Source organism: Jatropha curcas, chromosome 10 (assembly GCF_041381405.1).
Source record: "Jatropha curcas cultivar XTBG-Jc1 chromosome 10, XTBG_Jcur_1.0, whole genome shotgun sequence".
Lineage (NCBI taxonomy): Eukaryota > Viridiplantae > Streptophyta > Magnoliopsida > Malpighiales > Euphorbiaceae > Jatropha > Jatropha curcas.
In genome coordinates this window covers 5,679,412-5,696,542 of record NC_143160.1, presented here as the reverse complement: position 1 = coordinate 5,696,542, position 17,131 = coordinate 5,679,412, and the positions used below count along the sequence as shown (strand labels likewise).

The window sequence follows — 17,131 nt, the reverse complement described above, 5'->3', positions numbered from 1 at the left end:
TGCTAATGCCTTCTTCATCCCTGTAAATAATGACTCATCTTTTGTTAGGTCAGCTTATCTTCCTCAGTCGTGACCTTCACCACTCACCGCCTTCAGAATAATCAATAATGTTATTTTGTCGCACTTCATTATTCTTTTACTTGTTCAAAGTAAAAATATGTTTTACCCAAAATAATTTAGTATTTTCTTATGTGAATGGCAAATCAAATAAGTCCTCTATCTTTGGGAAAAAAAGTTAAAAAGAAAAAAAAAGGGCAAAAAGTAAAAGAAAGTCGAGAATTAACTAACATTTTGGCGAGTGAAGTCACGAATACTTATGGGCGCGTTAGTTAATATCGTTCAATAATGCTACAATTATTGTTCCCAGCAAGTATTCGATGCTCTGTTCCGTTCCTCTGGCAATGAAATATGTAAAATCTTCCTCTGTTATTTTAAAATGGAAGCAGAGCTCTTTCGTCCCGCTTTGATCCATAAAATCTTGGCTCTCTTTTAAACTCAGCTCTTGGATAATGGTTTCGAATTCTCAAAAGAAAAACCTTCACTCTGTGTTATCCTCCAATCTCAAAAAGCTCACCATCACACCCCCAAATCCCGACCCCGACTTTGACTTTTCCGAGGTATTTGGCCCACTGACTCCACACCCTAATCAATCATACTCACCTTCAACTTCAACATCCACCTCTTCCTCCGCTTTTATCGGAGACCCACCCGTCATCCACAACCGGTCCCATTCCTTTGTGGGGCCTTCCCCTCGCTACACCCTTTCCTGCTCCCTTCCTTTCCAAATCCAAGAAGAAGATCTTGAAATCGGAAATGAAAACGACATTGAAGAAGATGATGACAAGAAGGGAAAGAAGAGCGAGGAAGTGAGTTCTTGTAGTCCTAAGATTGGGCCAAGTGATTTTGAGATCTTGAGAGTTGTAGGGCGTGGAGCCTTTGGTAAGGTGTTTCAAGTTAGAAAGAAAGGGAGCGATTGTGGTGATGGTGATGGTGATGGGATTTATGCAATGAAAGTTATGAGGAAAGATACTATTATCAAGAAGAATCATGTTGATTATATGAAGGCTGAAAGAGATATCCTTACTAAAGTTGTGCATCCCTATATTGTTCAGCTTTGTTACTCTTTTCAGGTGCCTTTTTAGTTTCTTCTCTTTCTTGTTGCAAGTTTTATCATTAAGCTTCAACTTCAGTGGTGATTTGTGTTTGCAGTTTTTGTAATGTAAAATGGCTTGGCCTCATGATTAATTAAGCAATGCTGCTATTGTTAAATTCACATGAAAATTCTTCTTTATCAAAAAGAAGAATGCTTCGAAGGAGCAAAAGCAAACATTATAGTCATTCCAATTATATAAAACATTTTGTATAAGTTCTCTGGGCGGGTCTTTCCAACATTCTAGTTATAACATCTGTAAAATTTCATTTAGTCCGAGTCCTATTTGATAAGCTTGATAAACTCTTGAATTACTTTACTTTTTAGCTTAACTTTCTATTTTGGTATGGGATTGCTTAAAGTTACTCTTTTTTTATTGTTTAATGTTGTTGGCGATAGTTGCTTCTGTCCATAGAATGATACCGTTGCTTATCTTGAAGTTGAACAACTGTAAAACAAGCAGGGAAAACATCATATTGTATTCAAATTGCTTGTTTACGGGTAAAAGGGTTGATGTTTCTCATAGGAATTTGGAATATTCTTAGTTTCTACAGCTATTAATGTACATTACTCACCACTTCCGATCAAGTTACCAATTAGGCATGTGCATACTATAATTTTTTATTTGACCTGTGGAATGGATGAGCTTTCACCTTGACTAATTAAAGATAGATTAGGAACTACAAATGCTGCTTTTATTATGTATAACTCTATGTGATATTTAGTTTTCAATAAAATCATTCCTTTTCATATTCTTGATTTTTGTAGACCAAGACTAAGCTTTATCTGATCCTGGATTTTATAAATGGAGGCCATCTTTTCTTTCATCTTTATCGACAGGGGATCTTCAGGTACATTATCTGGCCTTCTGAACTTCTTATGATGATGTAAGTCAACCGTTTTTAATTTTTGGTTTTGGTATGTCTTGATTAGTGAGGATCAGGCAAGGATTTATACTGCTGAGATAGTATCTGCTGTTTCACATCTTCACAAATGCGGGATTGTGCACCGGGATCTTAAACCTGAAAATATTCTCATGGATTCTGATGGGCATGTAATGGCCATGCTCATGCACTCCATCTTGTGGCAATATCTATGAAAATCATTGCATTAAACATTTTCATTTAGGTCCTAAAAAGTGTACTTGCCATGTAGGTTATGCTAACTGATTTTGGGCTAGCAAAGGAAATTGATGAATCTAGTAGATCCAATTCTATGTGTGGGACGACCGAGTACATGGCTCCAGAAATTTTACTGTCTAAAGGCCATAACAAAGACGCAGATTGGTGGAGTGTTGGAATACTCTTGTATGAAATGCTAACTGGGCAGGTAATACATTGGGTTAGTGCTGGTTACTCTTGACACAAACATTAGCTAATGGCATTTTCCCATTTGCTTCAACGAGTTGCTTTTGTCAGTTATTCTCCTCCTTACCTTTTTGTAATAAATGAGAAGTGTTATCTCAGGTATTGATTTTTGATACTGGTTCTGAAAATGGTCTTAATATATTTAAATACCTGCAGCCTCCATTTACACACAAAGATAGAAAGAGACTTCAGGAGAGAATAATCAAAGAGAAAGTCAAGCTTCCGTCGTACCTTAGCTCTGAAGCTCACTCTTTGCTCAAAGGAGTAAGTATTAGTTCTATGTGGTTTCATCATTCCTTTACACCTTATTTACCATCTCTTTGTTTCAATTTCTAGTAGTCATTCAAAACAGGAAGAGACAGAATTTTTCTTTTCCTTTATTTTTGTAGTTGCTGCAAAAGGAACCATCAAGGAGGTTAGGCAGTGGTCGTGGTGGAGGTGATGAGGTAAAAAATAATAAATGGTTTCGTTCAATCAACTGGAAGAAATTAGAGGCAAGAGAATTGCAGCCAAAGTTCAAGCCAGATGTGAGTGGAAAAGATTGTACAGCAAATTTTGACAAGTGTTGGACAACAATGCCACTTGATGACTCACCTGCTTCCACACCAACTGCTGGTGAACATTTCCAAGGGTATACGTATGTTGCACCGAACCCTTGGCTTTCATCTGGATGAAGTAAGGGTATCACGAAGCAAACCAGCAGCAAAAAATATTCTGTAAGTTTATCTTTCTTAAACATGCTTTTACTCAAGAAAAAATGAAGAAAATGAGAAATAAATACATGCTGATCTCTTGCATGCATCGTACATTGTTCCCAAATAAAAGATTAAAGGTACTTGCTGATTGTTTCTCTAACTTTTTCTGGTAAAATGGGAGGTGGATATTTTTTTTTCCCAAATCTATAGCAAGTCAAAAGCTTATAGCAATTGAAGAAAAGTCTGAATTTCAAAACATGGAGTGTAGCACATAGTAGCAGAATTTGTCTGTTTAATGGTTCTATTGTCTCCAGAATTCCTTAGCAAATATTAAAGAAATTTCACAAACTCATATAAATAATAATCTTCAATAAATTATATTAGAAATCAGCATTATGTATGATATATCAGCTGGAGGATCAAAATACTTGCAAATTTTAAAATATTACTTCTAAACCTGTTTTTGTGGGTTGAAATGCCAAGCTTTCTAATGAGCAAACGCATTGACTTCTGTTGAGAATAATGTGGAATCATGTTATAGTGTGAATGCATAAATTATAAAGTGATATGTATTTATACCTTTAGTTCAAGATTGTACAGCGATAATTTTTCTCGCTTAAGTGCTACCTCTGATATTCATTCTGTTATAACAGCTAATTTGCCAACCACATCCACCATCGGTGAGTTGGTTTGACAGACATTACAGAAATGGAAAAGATAAATAAGTAAATATTACCAGTATTATGTTTTGCTGGAATTTATACTTCCTGTCTATTTAGACTAAGAGTGTTCGAGCATAAGAATTTTGCTGCTTCCAATGCCAATAAAAAGTAACCCATCCAATGGTATTTAACATCCAGAAAACCGCCAAATAAAATGCGTCCCAAGCGACATATCACAAGTACCACCGCGTCCCGGATGGCGTATTTGGTCCCAGCATATGAAAGGTCTCAAGTAAAGATTCCAATTGTCTACACTCTACATTAGATTTGGCAGCGATGAAAACTCAGCTTTGGAGCTTCCAGCGTAGTACACCTAGATAAACTTTCAAAATTCCACCTGTCACTAAACATAGTCCAAACAATGTATCAAAACATATGACCTATTATGAAAATCCAGCTAGGACATATGCCAGCTCAAAGTGGAATGGTGCTACTTCAACCAACAGAATAGAAAACCAAATGAAGTCCAGCACTTTGGAGTTCCAAAATGTAAGTTGATGAAAACTAATAAAGAAAAGTAATTTCATCTATATCGAGTTCTGGTACTTTGGTATGTAATAAATGTACTGATATGATATGTGATCTATTTCTAATATGGTGAATGTGACACTTTGCCTGAGCTGCCAACAATTTTAGTATTTTGCTTGAACCTTCTCTTTATTTTACTTGTATCTCTTAATGTTAGATGTGGAGATATAGTATTGATTTTATATTTCGTTTCATCATTTTAGTGTGCTGTGCACTTCAAGTTTGTTAACTGAGTTTGGGAATATGGGGTTCAGTAAGTGTATATCCAGGGGCAGGGAGAGGGGGTGTGGGGGGGTGGGGTTGGGGAGTGAGAGAGAGAGTGTGTTTGCTGTGCACTTCAAGTTTGTTAACGAAGTTTGGGAATATGGGGTTCAATAAGTGTCTGTCAGGGAGGGTGAGAGTTAGTTTTATTAATATATAGCTGTTCTATTCATATCAGTAGATGGTTTAGCTATTTGTTGAATCATTCTTTTTCACATTTGTTGAGCTATTTGCAGATTAAGCTAGTAGTAAAGATATGAGATATGTTTGAATATTTCAAGTTTAACACAAGGAAGGATCGGTGTTGGAACTAACATTGCAAACAACGCCTTTAGTGCATTCAGTCACAATTAGTTATTATATTTACTGCTCGAATAGTTTGGTAAGGAGAAGTCCCAATCTATGGGCAGTTCTTGTTTTTCTCATTTCATATAATCTTTTTGGCTCTAATATTTCGCACCTTTGATGGGCCGGGACAATTTGGGTTTCTTGTCACGGATGCTAAGTGATTCTTGCACTAATTATAGGATGACTTTTATTCTCCTTGTGTGAGTTAGAGAGCATAAGAACTTGAGATGGTTTTCAGTTATTGATTGAAAGCATCTCAGAATATCCAATATCCAGAGCACTAAAACACTTTCTGGCTAGCTGTTTAGAAATTATTGAGAGAGAGAGAGACAGAGGTAAGACTCTGTCAAGACCTTCCTTGAGAAGGCGAATAGTAAAGAGAAGCTTTAGAAAGTACAAAAGAGGAAAGTAGTATAGAATCTCGTTCCTCACTTGGCTTGGGGACAAGCAACACATCTGATACTGCTGAGGAATAAGTTTGAATTTGGAAACCTCACCAAGGCATGCTTTGCCTCAACAGCATATCTGAAAGCTAGTATTACCTATCCTATTTTAAACAAATATTGAATGGATCGGCATTTATTCATTCTCCACAGAAATATTCTTTTTTCGTTGGCCTGTCTGCATCATAATCATACTAATCCGTGTTGGAATTAACTTCGATATTTCACTGGATGCACATTTGTCATGCACAGTTCAGTGAGGAATATGGATTCTCTCGACCCACCTTTATTAATTTAATTATCCTTCAAGCAAAGAACTTAGCTAAAGGATTGGGAAAGGAATCTCCAGAGACTAGAGGAAGTTTGCCTTTATATATCCATGACTAAAAGTTCCCAACAAACTGAGAAGAAGCTAAACACTTACATTTAGCATATCCCCATCTATCTATCTATCCACTTGGTTAGTTCTGCAGACTTTCTTGTTTCATTTGTACAAGCAGAAGAAACTGAACATAGAAATTTCTTAGAGCGGTCATGAGTGGTAAAGTCAGGGGCAATGATTCCCTCTGCGAGAAGTCGATGAAGGTGGTAGTAAACATTATTAAACTGTCTTCTTTTTCTTTAGCTAAGATGAGCCTCGGAGAAACAGGGCCTTCAGTGGTTACCAAAAACCTGCCATCTGTGACGGGTTCTATCAAGGACGCTAAAGAACCATTGCTGCCTGAACTTCCTGGAAGCCGAAAGTCACAACAGGTTCGGAGCAGGTCGAAACCCGTTTCATTTGTAATGCAGCCTGATGAAGGGAATGGCTCTTCATATGTGATTCATGAGGACAGTATTATCGATGGAAAGGCTTCTGATTATATCAGAAAGTTTCATGAGAAGAATAATAGGTTTGATGCACATGTACACGAGACATCAAAATTTTCTCCTTCCAGACCAACTCGTCCAATACGTGCGGTGAAGTAGCCATTTTAAACTGTATCTGTATTTCAATAAATAGTCTCCTATCTGTTATGATGTTTGGTTAGAATAAACTGCCATTTCTGTATAAGATCATATCTTTTGATTGCTTGGATAAGTTACTGATTTGTATTTACGTTTTGCTACTGGTTGCTGAAGTATACATTCTCCATGCATTTTGTTTGTTGTTTTTTTTCACTTATTGTCTGCCATGGAGGCAGTGGTGGGTCTTGGAAAAACTTTCCAGGCTCAATAAATAATAAAAAGTGATAAGAAGGGTTTAATACTAATTTTAAGAGGGGTCAATTTGAAAAAAAAAATGTACAAGTTCGTTTTTATTGGAGTTTTAAACTCAATTTTGAAAAATATGTCAAGTGTATGCAATTTGTTTTCTTAATTTATTTATTATTTTCACATTTTATTATTAATATCATCATTAGAGATCTAAAATTCATTTTGTTGTTTTTGTTATTTCTTCCATACACACATTGCAATTATATGTTGAAAGTAAGTATGCTATATTTATTTCATATATGGTGCTAAAACTTATTTAATTTTGATTGTTCCTGCTAGAATAAGATTTTCATAGTAATTGAGGTATTTCATATATTTAATTTTAAGATTTTCATAATAAGCAGGCTATGGCTAAATATTGATTAGAAAGTATTGCTCATTTTCTTTAAACTGAAAACTTTAATATATTAATTTCCAACATAATGAGTTGATAAAATAGAAGCAAGAATGAAAATTGGAACTTTTATTAATGGCATCTTAATCACAAACTAACCATATAATTGGAGCAAGCAACCCAAAAAACGAAACTTAAATGGGAAAGCAAATAGCATATTTGGACCTAAAATTTAGGATTTGTTCGACAAAATTAACTATTTTGGTAGTTGTTAGTTGTTTTAGTAGCGTTTAATTTTAATTTTTTATAAAACATTTAAAATTAATTTTTTATAAAACGCTACTTTAATATTTGAAAGCTAATTCAAACGAAATATTGTTGAACACTATAAAACTAACTTTCAGCGTTTTGACTGGTTATTTAAAAATCTATTGACGAATAGCTTGACAAGACTCAATAAAGTTCAAGCTGAACATCATTAGGCTCGAGCTCGGCTCATTTAGCAAATGAGTTAGCTCGAACTCGGGCTCGATTTGAGCCTGACTTTTTTTGAGCCAAGCTCGAATAGATCGCAAACCGTTCCGGCCGATTTACACCCCTAATCCCTTGTCTGGTACGTTTATGTTTACAACCCAAAACACAATCTCTGCATCTATCTTTACATTTAGGACATCAAAACAACTTAATTGAGAATAATTGGTAATTTTATGACTTTTATATCCAAAATGATTGTATAAAATGTGTTTTTCCATTTCTTATTTCAATATCTTCTCTTATATTAGATTAAGTTTAATGTGAGCTATTCGGTTACTTTCCGTTTGTTAAGCTAATACTTCTTCAGCAATTCCCTTTCGGCTATGAGCTCATAGAGTATTTGGACATTTCAATATTTTTTTACTTTCTGCAAACAGATAGAGGAGTATTATGGTGCTCAAGGTCTGGGTCTAGCGGGTTACTTCCATGCAAATGACAGGTTTGATGTAGAGCTTGGTAATGTGGCCAAGAATTTTGGACATTTACTGCTACTTTCCTCAAGCTTCCATTCTCTTGGTGGTTATAGTTGATTTTTATTTTTGTTTGTGATTGTCTTTGTTTCTGGAGTTAGATTTTGAGTTTCATTTTCTTTTTTTGCTAAATTCTTTGTAGTTACATAACAAAAAGCTTGAAGCACTGCCAAATGGGAAACATTGGAACCCTGTTCTGCAGGTCAGTTTCATTATTTGTGTTCTGTTAGTTGGAAGAAATAAAATAATAAATAAAGATCTTGTTATGATGATTGGATGAATTAATCATTACTACTATATTGGCAAGAATGAAAAATTGGGATGCACGGTTCTTTGTGTTTATGGCTTGTGGCCCTTAATTGCTAAGCTTGCAGATACTGAAATCTACCATTCCCTGATATATAACACAACACTTTGCATTGGTAGGATAATGGTTTTAGACTTTTAGTGAAAAAGAGTACATTAGTTTTGGAACTTCAGGAATAAAAATTTATATTATTGCAGCACTACTACGTAAATCAGTTCATGGTTCTGTTTTGGCTTACACTGAAAAATGAGAATTGGGTAAAATTCTGAGTTTTAGTTGAGGCACTTCAGTTTCCATGTTTACTAATTTGAGGCACTTTCATAACAGCAGTCTTCATTTTAGTTTAATTGCCACTTGGACGTCTGGGAACCATGAAACTGTAATTAATATACTGAGTAGGCTGAAAATGAGTAAACTCATATGCCCAATATCTGGGAGTCTGAAATTATTAACTAGCCCTTTTTATCTCTATCTCCTTCAAGCGGCAAATGAAAAGATACAGACCACCAAATCAAGACCAGACAGTGCTTTTGTCTTGTCTATATATACCATGTTAACACCAAATCTTTATGGTGCTTTGTTGTGCATTAATGGTTTCAATAATTTGGGCTTAATAATAAATTTGGTCTCTAATTCTTTCAATTTTGGTGTTTCTTGCAATCAAGTGTTTAAATCCCAAAAACATTTTCAATCAGAAATCTTTATCCTCCAAACTGGAAATATAAATAGGACAGAAAAAGTTAACTAAGATTAAAAAAAAATGACACATAGGACGACACTAAGACTACCGCGTGGGATCCACGTGTACAAATCGTGATTGGAATTTATCAAATGACAAAATTGCCCTTATTATTCTCTTTAGGCAACGCTCCCTCTATCTCTTGTTCCTTCAACACTGAAACCCAGGTCACCAAATCGAAGGAGATGATCTTGGTACCATCGACGTGAATCGCCGCTCCATAGGTCGCATCTCTCTTCCCGCCGTGAGTGCAATCAAAGCAACCATGAAAAAGAAAACAATGATAACCAAAAATTACATACACAGCATTGAACAATCGAGGAAAAAGCATCAGAAACCAAAAGGAGAGGACTTGTAAACTGAAGTTAAAATTAGGAAATTTGTGAAGCAAGAACATAAAGGTCAAAGTGTAACTTTTGATGAGAAAAAAAGATGAAAACCTGCTACAATGTTGACAAAACCTTTGCATTTACTTCCCAACAAGAGCTTTAGTGGTATTTTTCAAGGCCCGACAAGATTCAAGCGAAGTCCATCATCTTCATCCAACAAGTGTTGACAAAACCTTTGCATTTACTTCCACCTTCTTCTTGTTCAACTCAAAGGTGTGATTCCCAATGCAAACTATTCCCAATCCAGTGGCGGACCCATTTTGGCCAACAAGAACTCTAAGCCAAGTCTGTGAAAGTTTGTATAGAGCAAAACACTTTGATTATAAAAAGCAAAGGACTTAAAGAAGAAGAACAAGAAGACTGAAGAAGAAAGTAGAAGGAGATATTTTAGCAGACTGGACTTGCCCCCGATTCAGAACCAATATATTTTTAGGCTGTTAAATGTTGATTTGTGTTATATATATGCTGAAGTACTTGTTCATATACAATATATGGTTAGATCCATGCTTAAGCTTTTATTTTGCATTTTGAGAAGTTGTATGATTTTTATGCTTTCTATGTCCATTTGACCGAACTTATAGTTGTTGTCCATGAGAAACATTTACCTGAAAATTTAATTGGGAAAATAATTAATTTGTCTTTTTATTTATTTTCTCCAAACTTTGCCATTAAAACTTTTGAAAAAGACTAAAATACTCTGACGTTTAAAAAGAAAAAAGAAAAAGACTAAACTAACCTTTTACCTCATTATTCGTCCTTCGTTTCTAATCTCTCCCGCAAGCCGACTACAGCTCCAACCACCGCGTAGTCGCCGCACTCCACAACTACTTATCCAACTTCGACGATGCTGTAGAAGAGATCTATGGTTCGCTTAAACAAATGCAAGGACAGATTTGACGATATGGATGAGCTACCTTAACGGATGAGGAAACGTGCATTGACATATTTGACGATGTGGTAGACGAGCCGTTGAGATCGAAGGTGTGTGATCGTGCGGCGGATGTGAAGAAGTTTACGAGTAATGTACTTGCTTTGGTTAACAACTATGCTGTTAAAAAGACTGCCTTGATGTATATAGTATGACTTCAGTTAGTTTAGTTTTTTTAGGATTATTGATAATTAAGTGATAGTATTAAATTAGTTGATTAGAAGTAGTTTAATTAAATGGTTAAGTAATTAAAATAATGATATCTAGATTAATTAGGTGATAAATTCAAATTAATAGAAATGATATATGGGATATATGGATATTGAATTAATTAATTAGTTAATTAGTATACTTTAATGAAATAATGAAAATTGGATTGCTAACCCTCATTAGGATAATTAATTTATTAATTGATCAATTTAAGTCTCAATTATGAGAATATAAATATAAAAATTATGGAGTAATTAGGTGATGATTTATCTTGTTGGATTTAGTGCTAAAATATAATACAACTCGTTGTAAAAATTCATTGTTTTGCATTATTGTTTTTCTTTTTTTTTTTTCTGATCAAATTAAGAGGCCCACAAAGCCATTAATTATTTCTTCAATAGAGAAATTGTGAATATTATGAAAGCATATACTAACTATAGTACACCTTAACCGGCAAAATACATAATTTAGTTCCTAAACTTTAATAAATAAAAAAATATAACATTTTAAACTTTAAAATCAATCTCGTGACACCTTAAACTTCACTTTTTATAATAATCATACACTTCCTTCCAATAAAATCAGCAATTTTTAAGATTTTTTGATTTTTATACGTAAAATATTAATACGCTTTTGGAACAATTTTTTTTACATAAGTTTAGCCATCCAATAAGTGCTTATTCAGTCTAATTTTATAAGTTAAAGTATTCAATAGTTAAACAAAGTATTTAATAAGTCTAATTTTATAAGTGAAATGTTTAATAGGTTAAGTTAAAGTCAAGAGTGCCACAATATTTTTTTAAAAAAATACAAAGGTGAAAATTTACATATTGAGCCTCAATTAATATGTTAAATATCTATTATACACAAATTTAATGTTAATTAAAAATAATTTTCTTACTTTTTATTAAAAATCACTTTGGAAATTGAAAATGTGAATATTTACTGAGTTTGTAATCAATTATTCATTTGTAATGAATATTAACCAATCTTAGATAATGAATTAATATTGATAGATGCAAAAATCAATAATAAATTAATGAATATATATATTTATTTTGTCCCATTTTATTTACTTATTATTTTTTTTTATGTCTCGAAATGTTTGCAAGGTTTCTAAATTTAAATATGTAAATAATTATTTTTCTCATAATAATTTTTACAATTGTTCATTGAATAAAATATTTTTAATATTTTAATGAATTATTAAGAGTAAAAAATGACAATAATTTTTTTAATTAAATTCCTAATATGCATATTTTATCAATTACATTTCAAATTATTAATTTTTATTAATTCTTGTAAAATAAAAGGTGCCTGCTAATTCTGGACGGTTCTCGTAAAATAAAAGGTTCCTGCTAATTCTGGACGGAGCAGAGTATATACTTTGCATTAAAATATAGGATCACCGTTAAATTCGAGAGAAAGACAAAGAAGCTAGTCATAAATGCATAAAACAAAAATTAGAAAAAAAATGAAAGGAAATACAGATCTAACAGCGACGCTACCTCTTTTGTCTTATAGATAACAAAATGTCAACATACAAAGCTAGAAAAATGACTAAACACATCATTAGACAATCAGTGGTCCGCACCACAGCCAATAGAATAAATACCTCAGCAACACCAAACCATCTCCCTTAATTAATCTCAGTGAATTTTTGTCCATTCATAAATCATAAAAGAAAAAGAATAAATGCATACCACAAACCCATTTGATATTTTTCTTCTTTTCTTTTTTTTTTTTTTTTTTTTTTTTAGAGTAATGGAAAGTTAAAAAAAAAAAAAAAAAAAAAAAGACAAATCGTGCAGTTATTAGTAATGAACAAAGAACTTGGGGGTTTATTTCAGTCATATCATCAAACTACAAAACAAAAGAAGAATAGGAACCCAAGGCAATAGCATAGAAACCAACAAGAGATGACGATTCCTTTCTGGTCTGTACAATCAAAGAAAAGATTAATTTTTCCAGTCACCTAATTTACTTGTTTTTTCATCTTCTCTAACTCATATTATCTAATTATGCACCATCTTTTCAACTTATTACTTATCATTCTTCGTCAAGCAACACTGATGATGTTATCTCCATTGTTAAAGCTCGACATCACCTCAAAAGCTGAATGCCTTGATGATGGTTCCCTCTGATCAGATGGCAAAGACAGCTTCAGTGACAATGGTGACGGATCTCCTGATGACTTCAAATTTAAGTTAAGATCAGATATTCCTGTAGCATGAGGAGTTGGGAGGATAGGAATCGGTCGTATGAGATTTGCCGAGGGTTTAGTGGTAGCGAGATTGCCTTGTCCAATTGATAAGTTTTCCACTGGACTCTCAATTGGGACGGGCAATACGACAGGATTGGAAGCGGTCATAGAGAATGCTGGCAACATACAGAAGTTGCTGCCGTTGTTTGCTTCAGGAACCGGAGATGGCGGCAATGAATGCGATTCAGCTGTGGTGGGGGCGGTACTGTTTTTCTTGTTATCTTGGCAATGAGCTTGTTCTTCTTCCATTGGAAATGCCGTGACCTGATAAAGCATACAAGGTCAACAATAAACAACGGAAAATGAATAAGAATAATAATGGTTGATATGTCAAATCAAACACACATGCTCAAATCAAGAAAAGAAAACAATAGCTAACAGTTTTGGAGCGCTCAAGTCAAAAAGTTTTCGTGTTTCAAGAAACCAAAACTATGTATGTGTGTGTGATTTTTGGCTTCTTCTCATCTATCTCAACCTCCAAGGAAAAGGATGATCTAAGAAACAAATAATTTTCATCCGATACAAACAGTAAAAATCAAAATTTCCAACATTAAACTTTTGGAGTTGCTATTATCTAGAACTGAAGAAGACTAATTCAATTATCCAACTCGATTTGAACCAGTTTCCTAAAATCTAAACAACCAAAAACGGACTTAAAAAAACAGATGATCTCAGGATCGGATTTTAAGAAAAACATGGAAAAGTAGAAGAGATCGATACCGTATCGGTAGTAATATCGAAGAGACTAGATCGACGGCGACGGCGATTGAGATTACTTCGACGAAGAAAGTACTTTTGAGCGTGACTTGCAACCTGAGTTGGAGTTCTAGTCTTGACGAAATTGCGAGAGATTCCTCTCCAATCTCCTTTCCCTACTTTCTGCAATCCTAGAAGGAACAGCTTGTGCTCCTCTTCTGTCCATGGAACTCCTGCACGACATCCATATCGTCATTGAAGACAGTTAATTTAGCAAAACAAACGGTTCTGAAATTGCAGATTTCAGTATCAAACAACACAGAAAATTAAAAAACATGAAAAAGTAGTTCATATAAATCAGCGATTTTTAGATCTAAAAGGACAAAGAAAAAAAAAACCAAAAAAGAAAAGGAAAATCAGAAATTAGAGATCAGAATCGAACCTCTTTTGCGCTCACCGCGACTATTAGAAGGGTGTGGAACCGCGTCGTCTGCAGATGCATAACCCGCAGCAGCTACATCCTCCTTCTTGTTGCCACTATTAATTCCATTCCCATCTTTGTTAGTACCGTTAGATTTACTTAACTCTTGAGGTTGCTCATACTGCGACAAATTATTCAAGCTAACACTCTTCCTCATCGAATCAACAACAACTCTCACACCAAACAACATGATCTCTCCTGCTGCTATACCGCCACCGCCGCCGGTGGTGCACGTGCCAGCCATCTCTGATCAGACGCTGAGAGAGAAAGACAACCACGATTCCTTAGATCTCTCGTTCTTGGTTTGAGCGATGAATGGGGGCGGTGGAGGAATCTGAGGCCGTACAATTGTAAAGAGAAAGGAGGAATAATTATAACAACAAAAATAAAGATAAGTAAATAAAAGAGACGAAATTAAAATGAAAATTTGGTGATGTGTCTGGAAGTTATAATATATATAGAGAGAGGATGTTGCTGTTTGTGTGGTAGAAGATGATACGTGGCATCTTCCTGTTCGTTTATCTCCTTTTTTATCCTGTCTATTTATCAAATCCATGCATCTCCTCGATTGGAGCTTGATTGGCTTGGTTTTGTTCGGATGCTTCTCACCTGTTGTATGGTTCATGATGACGAGAATCGCCATCTTCATCATGAATTATGATCTTGATAATGATATCTTAGTTTATGGATTGCTTATATGAAATAAATATTAATATCTATAGTGACAGTAATTTATATTATCATTCATCATAATTGAAAAATGAAATTTTGTTTGTTATTTAAGGCCTTAATTTGGGTATTTTGTTTTTTAGATTAGCATCTAACATATCCTTAAACAACAAATTTGAAGATGATGAAATTATGAATTTAAATTTTATTAATAGAAATTTCACAAAAATTATATATATTTTTTCAATATTTATTATTAAGATTTATATAAATTGGCAATCCAATTTCCAAATTTGCTTAACCCCAAGTTCACGTGGCTATCATTCAATAGAATAAAAATTAAAAGGACAGGTGCACATGAAAGTGCTGGAGGAATTTCAAGGAAACAATATCTTATCCAATCCTCTTTCAGATGAATCCAGTCAACCTGATTTTTGTCTGTACAATTTGATTCTGCTATTACTAAAATACCAATTTGTTACCTAAATTAAATAAGTTTCCACCATAATGTCCAATTAAACTATTCACTATTTTGTATCACACCCAACTAAAGTAATATTTGACAGCCTAAGCCAGGGTTTTCCTTGCAATCACAAAATACCAACCCTACGTTTCATAAATTTTGAAAGTCAAATATTTGGTAAAGTTAGCTATCTTTTATTATCATTTATTTATTTCATAATTACGTATATGAAATTAGAGTATCAGTCTCTATGATTGTCATTCAAATTCAGTTGATATTATCGTTAAAACTGATTAACAACAACCCACATATAACACTTTAGAATTAAGACTCTGTTCCACATAAACACTAATCAGCATTTGAATTAATTTTTAACTTTTAGAGATTAAAATAGCGTTTAATCCATGTAATGTTTAACTTTTTAGTGTTTTATGAAAAGTTACTCAAACAACTAACAACTATCAAAACAGCTAGATTTGCAAATAGACCCTAAATTGAAAATCCATTATTAACTTGGAAAACAAAATGAGTTTTTACATGAGGTGGATTAACTCCAAATTAAGTTTTCAAATTTAATTATAGAAGAATTGAGTTACTAATGAATTTTTTAAGTTAATATTAACGTGTTATATGTAAAATAGTCACATCAACTAAATTTGGAGGACAATTATATAAAAGTATTGATTAATAAAATTTAAAAAATTTACTAAAATTAAAAAAAAAAAAATTGGTTATTTAGCCTCTTGATATTAATAAACTAATAATAAGCCAGATTGATGAGATTAATTTAATTAATAATGAATTGGAATCATTTATTTTCAAGTGAGGTTTGATTTGTCTAATGTTTAAAACATTAAATATAATTATTAATGAGGAGGTGAGGTGTGGACCATGATAGGTATGGCATATTCTTCTTTAACCCATTGAGAAAGAAGAAGATATTTTAATTTAGTATTAACATGAGGATCTCTTTTGTATGCTCACCTTCCATGGTGGGGTGTGTCTGGGAGGATAAGCCAAGATAAGGTTTTGTGGGCTACCACCACATGCAATGCATCATCACCTTCCTATATTTCCATTCCTCACTCATTTTGACTTCAAGAAACTACATGTGGGATGAGATAAAAATAAAAATGTCCAAGTGCTTTTTACATTTTCTAATCTTTAGCCTTAGGCAATGTAATATTTTAAGACCCGAGTGAAATGAAATGATACGGATCTCTTTTTCTTTAATCAGAGGTGATAAATCTTATCAAATAGTGCACTTCCTTTGGAACCCAAAATTGTAAACTTGCTTATAAAAGAGCATGTTTCAGTATAAAGTTATTTGTGTATTTATGATTTTGTGATGAATTGTTGGCTTAGAAATGAAGTTTGCTTTTGGGTTTTTAGCTTTTCTCGTCCATCATTCTTATTTTCTCTCTTGGCAACTTTGCAATTTGAGCATATGTTAATATGCTAAAGTTGCTTTTTCCTATTCTATGTCAATCTTCGTCCCAAAAGGTTTTCCTTAGTGTCAAAGGAAATTAATAAGCATTGTATTTATGTGTAATGACCAATTTGATTTAATAGCAAATAAAGCTATAAAAGGTTTTGGTTTGCATAACACGGTGTTTTCACTTATTCGTGAAATTAATCGCTTGTGGTATAAGAGAGGGAAATGGTAGGGAATTCCTACAAAGTCATTGATTTATTGCAGTTAGGTGAGAAATTAAATTTATTGATAAAAACATAAGAAGAACTACTGATATCGTTAAATCGAATATATCATTTGATTTTGATTTGAAACCAAATTTTGAAAGGTCTAATCAAGATTCTAATCGTAGTGAATATAAAAATTTCAATTTCTTTTTTTACTGTCACTTTCAAGATATTTC

At 33.4% G+C, this 17,131-nt stretch overlaps 2 protein-coding genes across 3 annotated transcripts; one reads left to right on the top strand and one right to left on the bottom strand.

Annotated features, from left to right (window-relative positions):
- The first annotated feature begins 366 nt into the window (after positions 1–366).
- On the top strand, positions 367–4,583 carry LOC105640457 (serine/threonine-protein kinase AtPK1/AtPK6). 2 transcript variants are annotated; one of them, XM_020681862.3, is made up of 7 exons: positions 367–1,130; positions 1,919–2,001; positions 2,084–2,204; positions 2,306–2,479; positions 2,674–2,781; positions 2,907–3,233; positions 3,866–4,583. In XM_020681862.3, exons 1-6 carry the CDS (start codon positions 510–512, stop codon positions 3,189–3,191), a joined length of 1,392 nt encoding a protein of 463 aa, XP_020537521.1. In that variant the 5' UTR covers positions 367–509; the 3' UTR covers positions 3,192–3,233; positions 3,866–4,583. The 2 variants fall into 2 exon arrangements, with proteins under 2 accessions (XP_020537521.1, XP_012080162.1); XM_012224772.4 differs by having other exon boundaries at positions 368–1,130; positions 4,073–4,583.
- Positions 4,584–12,503: 7,920 nt separating this feature from the next.
- On the bottom strand, positions 12,504–14,551 carry LOC105640456 (Homeodomain-like superfamily protein). Its single transcript, XM_012224771.4, has 3 exons — positions 14,084–14,551; positions 13,666–13,874; positions 12,504–13,209 (listed from the first exon to the last, which is right to left on the bottom strand). The coding sequence occupies exons 1-3, from the start codon at positions 14,364–14,366 to the stop codon at positions 12,742–12,744; spliced, it is 960 nt and encodes a 319-aa protein (XP_012080161.1). The 5' UTR covers positions 14,367–14,551; the 3' UTR covers positions 12,504–12,741.
- Positions 14,552–17,131: the final 2,580 nt, after the last annotated feature.

Coding starts and splice junctions, on each gene's coding strand:
- LOC105640457 (XM_020681862.3), top strand. CDS start 510: ATGGTTTCGAATTCTCAAAAGAAAAACCTTCACTCTGTGTTATCCTCC. Junction 2,002..2,083: donor TATCGACAGGGGATCTTCAG/GTACATTATCTG, acceptor TGTCTTGATTAG/TGAGGATCAGGCAAGGATTT. Junction 2,782..2,906: donor CTCACTCTTTGCTCAAAGGA/GTAAGTATTAGT, acceptor TTATTTTTGTAG/TTGCTGCAAAAGGAACCATC.
- LOC105640456 (XM_012224771.4), bottom strand. CDS start 14,366: ATGGCTGGCACGTGCACCACCGGCGGCGGTGGCGGTATAGCAGCAGGA. Junction 13,875..14,083: donor TCGCGGTGAGCGCAAAAGAG/GTTCGATTCTGA, acceptor GATGTCGTGCAG/GAGTTCCATGGACAGAAGAG. Junction 13,210..13,665: donor TCGATATTACTACCGATACG/GTATCGATCTCT, acceptor ATGCTTTATCAG/GTCACGGCATTTCCAATGGA.